Source organism: Passer domesticus, chromosome 10, assembly GCF_036417665.1.
Source record: "Passer domesticus isolate bPasDom1 chromosome 10, bPasDom1.hap1, whole genome shotgun sequence".
NCBI lineage: Eukaryota > Metazoa > Chordata > Aves > Passeriformes > Passeridae > Passer > Passer domesticus.
The window spans coordinates 19,549,288-19,555,287 of record NC_087483.1 but is presented as its reverse complement, the minus strand read 5'-3'; the positions used below and the strand labels follow the sequence as shown (position 1 = coordinate 19,555,287).

Here is a 6,000-nt window from a genome sequence, read left to right as displayed (position 1 = left end):
AACCAATTACTATCCAATTAACAAAATAATTTCTGGTATATTGACACCATCTCTCTTGGATTTCATAGAAATGCATCACAGGTGAATTTGACCCTTTGGCTCATTGAATTTTGATTGAGATAATCATATCAGGCTTTATACAAATAATTAGCCAATACTTTCATGTGATTTGATGTTTATTCATGGTATTATGATACAAGTCCCACAGTCTTTCCTGCAGGTTCAAGAGTGTTGCTTGTAGGTGAACCAGCATTAGGTCCTATGTGGTGATGAGACAGCTTTAAACCTACAGTCCAAACAAAAGTGAAGAAACTTCTATTCTGCTTAACTGTTCCATCTTAAAGCCAAGATTGCACCTACCTTTGTGATATTTTAACCCCTTATTTGGCTACAACTTTGTTACTTCTGGTTTGTAATAATGACCTATACAGGATGTTGCAAATGCAGAAAACTCAACAGCTTTAAAGTTCATATACGATGTGTAATGTAATCTCAGAATAGCTGATTTGGTTAAGATATTATCTGTCCAAGTTCAGCTAATGTAAAGTTCCCCAACAATTCTCCACTCAAAGACCACAAGCAAAGGACTGGCCTAGGCACAAATAAAGTATTTTGCAGCAAAGTTCATCCAAAAAGTTTTATAAGAGACTTTTCCCCATTTTTGATAAAAAATTTTTTCCATTTATAACTACATGGTTATGACTTTCTTCTTTGTTCCCGGGGGAAAACTGAGATATTCACAGTTTGATAAAACTTTTGAATGTTTGCCCTGGGACATAGAAAAGGAGTCTCTGGAGACCCATTAAATACTTTAATGACCAGGAAAGTAAAATTATTCCAGGGAAGTGGCCTAAATGTTTGCATAGTGTTTGACAAAGGACAATTTCTTTTACTCACAGCATTAAATTCAATTCCACTCATTTTTCCATACTGTTTTCCAAGGATGCAAATTTAAATGCATTTTAAAAAATGCTTTTAAAGGGATGTACTCCCCTTTCAGACAACCTTTTTTCTGCTAAACTACTCTACACAGTAATCTCTAATCTGCTGCTGGAGATTGTTAGTCATACTTACATTTTCCTCTTTCTCAAACAATAACTGTATAGTCTGTTCAAAACACACATTTTAGACACTTACCATTAGTGATCTTGATTTGTTAATTTGAAAGTATTTTCATCACAGTAGTGGCTTGTTTGACTTCTGGCATCTCTACAAGAAGAAGGCCCTTTGTGCATGTAGCTCAGATGGCACCTGGAAAAGAGGAACTGCAAAGAATGTGGTATAAAGCAGTTGTCTTGATTTATTTTCCTCATGTACCTAGTTAGGATTTGATACATATTTGAGCCTATGGGATTCTTTCCATTCATTTTCAGTCCAAGTAGTAAGGGGCCCTCTTTAATTCCATTTACACTGAACTTGGAGTGTAAAATTTACACCATGCCATGAAAGTATCTCTCAAAGTCAGACCCTTCCTGAAGAATTGTTGCTAACAAGTACAGTACCAGTGGCTCCTTCAATTTCAACTACAGTATGAATTTTTTTGTGTAAAAAATATTTTATTGGTTATGTTTTTCTTCGTGTGAGGGGTATTTTAGCCATAAGGGCTAAGAAGGCAAGACTCATTTAAAAAAATTGTTTTCAAATGTGCTATGAGGGTGTGAGTGAGTTTGTGTGGCAACTGGGACAGTAATGGAAAAATTGTGGTCTCCCAAATGGGTGAAAGGGTTGGAAATTACCATATATACACTCTGTCACTTCTCAAAGTCAGTCATACACAAAGGAGCAAAAATGCTCCAGGAAATCCAATTTGTAACTAACACTCAGGAGCTTCACAATCCTTGCCCTCAAATCAGGTTTATTTGGGAATATCATCATAGGAAATATGGACAAATACAGCAGAATAAAAACACACAGTTGTAGATTGCCTTCTTGAAAATTAAATAAAAAAAATACTGGCTAGATCATAACCCATAACAATATTACATAATATTTCTGTCATATATCTCAAGATAAAAGTACAAAATAAAACTCTTGAGGGCTCATTTATAGCTACAGCTCGTCAGTGTGCTCGATGCAGGGTACATGCCCAGAATGCTGTGGGAGAGATGCAGATACAAACACCATTTCTTAGGGCCCCATGCAGTGTTTTGGTAGCACAGCCTTACAGGTTTCAGAGATAAACCTACTGTTCTGGGAAAGGCTCTCTCAAGAAGCCTTTCTCCCATATGAACCCAAATTTCACCCAGCCCAAAGCCTTAACCAGCATGTGTTGGCTCTACTGGTCTTTTCCATCAAAGAAAATTTCTCCTCATCCAAACAACACACCAAACTTTGGGTCATGTCCAGGCAAAATTTTGCTAAGAATAAAGGAAGGAAGAAAGAAAGAGAATCAGCTGGCATTAACAAAAAACTAAAGACTCCTCTTGTATTTCAGTAACATCTACCACAGTGATAAAATCTGAATACAAATGAGCAAATAGGATTATTTATAGAAAAATCACTCTTCTATCCTAATGAATGAGATCTGCAGGCAATGAGCACCTCCTGGGAGACCAGGAGCTCCTTCCAGCTTCTGCAGTGGGAGATCTTGGTGCTCGCTGTGACAACAGGACACCGAGAGTCCCACAGAGTGCTTCAAGTTCTCTGCAGAACCTGTTATATTTTCTGCTTGTATTTCCAGGGGAAAAGTTTTGCAGAGTAATAAATGTCAACATGATAGAGACACAGAAAAAAACTTTAAGTTCAACTATGGTGAAAGTCTGAAAGTGGAAGTACGATACAAAGATTAAATTCTGATTGCTTCAGACTTTCAGTCTCAGTGAATCATAAATTATCATTTGAAACAGTCAGTAGCAAGTATCTAACTGGCCCAGTTTTGACATAGTAGTTGTCTTTTGTTCTTTTCAAATTTGGTGGGAACTATAGATGATATACTTATCTAAAATAAGTTTCTGACTTCTCAGATCTTAATCAAAAAGATTTTTCACTGCCACAGCATATGGCAACTTACAATTAAAAAAAGTCTGATATGACCATTAAATTTCTTCTCTTGTCATAAGGACAATAAGAAGCCGTAAGATGGTTTACATTTTATTACAAAGGAAAAAGAGAGTCCAACATTCCCAAAAAAGGATGCAAAGGTGCACAGAGCGGTCCAGGCTACTATAATTTGCTTAAACACCAGCAGAGAATATATATAAATTCTTAACTCTTAGCAAAAAATATTGATTGCGTTATAACATCTATGATACAATTTAATCTGTTAACATTTCATTCGTTAACGGCACTGTACAGAAATTTGTCCATGCTAAATACAAGCCTTGGACCAGATACACAAAACAATTTAAATGTATTTTTTACACCCTATATGCACAAACATTTCTTAAGTTAAAACTATGCATACTACTTATGCATAGCACATATATGGCTTACATATTCAACGACAGGAATTCCACCTTTTGGCATGCCCTTGTCCCAGGGCTCAGACCTTACACTGTTCCCAGCTCAGCTTTGACTGCTCTGCTGTCAGAAAAGAGACAGTCAACGGGTATGGACATGTAAGGGTCAGCAAAGGGGATTGTTTCATGATTCCTTCTTCAGCTGGACAAAGCGTGCCCTTGTTGAGGTGGAGCCTGATGCCTGCTGAGCTCTGGTTGGATCCCTGAAGCAGCAGATGAACAGCACACAGGTGTCAATCGCCCTTGGCACAGGGGAGAGTGCCACTGCCCCCACAAGTCCCCTTCAGAGCGGACCATGGCTGATTAGAAAGACTTTTTGTTCAGTGAGGTAATAACCACAGGGTCCGAAAAGGAGAAGAGGGAGCGCAGCGTCTGGAGCCACCTGAGTGCCTACAACCTGAACAGGAGCCTAGAAGTTTCCTGGCAGGTTCCAGCAGAGGGAAATGAGGTTGTCTGCAGCTCTGTAAGACACCCAGACAAATCAAGAGGGGTCATGTGCAGCTCAAGGGAAGAAGAGATGAAAATGGAGTTTCTTCACAGGCACAGTTTGGGCTGGAGGGCTCATTCTGAGGCTTCTTGCAGAGGTAACTGCCTGTGTGCTGCTGTTTTTGCTGCCCTCAAAAAGAAACAAACTCTAGCAAAGATGTTGCTGGATGCATATTGTCACCTTTGCATTTGAGATAAACCATGACATAAGGCCTCTGTGTTACCTTCCAATTCTGTCTGAGAGGCAGCACTACATTTTGCTGAAGTGAAGCAATTTTCATGCATTTCTGTTGCTGTCTCTTCCACCCTACAAAACAGTAAGTACCAGCTTCATGGTAGGACTGACACCAGTGCTGTTGTCTTTCAAAATATTACAGGATTCAGAATGTTTTAATCTTTAACACCAGATGCTATTCAATTAATTTTTAAGAGATATTTCAAATAGTTTCAAATTTGTTCAACACCAGTTCTGTCCATATGGCAGCCACTGCAGTGGGGAAGAATCTTCATTCGCGCAGGCTGGTCAGCGTAACTTTGCAACTTCCCTGTACAGTCTACAAATATTTATTTCTAGATATTTTAAGGAAGCTAACAAGTAGGACTTTTATGGTGCATGCAGCATGATTGCATGAACAAGTATCTAGAAACACATTTCATTTTGATTTTGCATTTTCATTGGACGCCAGCAGCAGTGACATGTAACAGCAATCCCAGGCAGATGACAAACATCATGTTTTCACACGTCTCATGATTAACTGGAAATGTCTGGTATCAGTGATGCAACAAAGCAAGGTCCAACTTTGGCTGAAAAGATTATTTTGGCTAGTTTAAGAAAGCAGAATAGAAGAGGAAATAGCAACACAAAAACAACTGAAATCTTGCGAATTTTTAAGTGCCTTGAGTTACCAGCTCAGGGTTTTACATTTTACATTTTTGAACATTTTGTTCAATCACTCTCCACAAAAATAGGATGATCCAAGAACAAGTTGACAGATAACAGCCTCTGAGATCATGAGGTAGGAACAGCTAGAGTTCTTTTCTCCTGCAACAGAGGTCAAATGAAAATTCATAAGCAAGATATTTCTGATACTACTACTTCCAATATTCCATACACATGAATTGAGGATGATTTATCACATGATCATTTACTCTAAGGATTCAGATTTAAAAGTACTGTTTTTCCCTTGTTAAAAATACATATACTGTATTTTTTAAAGGTGACATTGAGAGTGGGGTATTCTGTGTCCCCATTTCAACATTTTGTAATATAAGCACAACTGGGATGGAACAAAGAGGTTAAGAATAGCACTAAGCAAGCCTTTATGGTATAAAACACCCCCCATTAAAAGAAAGAAATTACCAAATTACCTGTCCTGCCTGACATGTCAGAAGCTTATAAGAAATAGCAAATCTAGTTCTGTACCAGTGTTTCTGTCTGCTCCGTGGCTTTTACGATATCTTCTGACTTCTTACAGTGTTTAGGCTCACCTGGAAGACAGACAAATGTGATTGGCAACCTGAATGAGGAAGTTAACCAGGTCAAGAGAAACTGCACTGCCACAGACAGACAGAATCTACTTCCTCAAGATATTTTAAGGATAAAATGAGGTTTCAGTCACTGCTTCCTTTAATTGCTTTCTCACCAGAATAAGCATCAGCTTGAATTAAATAATCATTATGGTTTATCCACAAGGTGAAAGATAGAATGGAAGCAACAGATCACAGCATGAAACAAAACTATGACGACTTTTACATGAGTGTGAATAAAGTGGGCTTGGTTCATTTTTTTTGTTCCAGCTTATTGAAAGTCAAAATTCACCCTCTGCAAAGCCCTGTTTAAATCCTCTTTACCACAAGCTTTCAAATCAGAGTCTAAGTTCCTCCCAGATAATGAAAGATGCCAGTGTCATGTTTTAAGAACTAAATTCAATCAGAGAGAAGAAATGACACAGAGTAACACAAGAGCTTTCGAACTAAGCGATACAACATGAACCTCAAATAGACAGTCATAGAATTAAACTGTTACTTAAACTATTCCTTCAGTTGCTTTGAATGA

The 6,000-nt window shown here is 38.0% G+C and overlaps 1 protein-coding gene across 12 annotated transcripts in view; it reads right to left on the bottom strand.

Annotated features, from left to right (window-relative positions):
- Positions 1 to 1,837: 1,837 nt before the first annotated feature.
- PDE1A (phosphodiesterase 1A) overlaps positions 1,838 to 6,000 on the bottom strand; it is a 198,916-nt gene continuing 194,753 nt past the window's right edge. For 10 of the 12 annotated variants that reach the window (XM_064434262.1, XM_064434263.1, XM_064434261.1 and 7 more), the window contains 2 exons: positions 5,368 to 5,432; positions 1,838 to 4,986 (listed from right to left, as the gene is read on the bottom strand). In XM_064434262.1, coding sequence (XP_064290332.1) covers positions 4,954 to 4,986; positions 5,368 to 5,432 — 98 coding nt within the window. In that variant the 3' untranslated portion in view covers positions 1,838 to 4,953. Of the gene's footprint in view, positions 4,987 to 5,312; positions 5,433 to 6,000 lie in introns of all 12 variants that reach the window. The other 2 variants (XM_064434259.1, XM_064434269.1) reach the window with 1 other exon arrangement.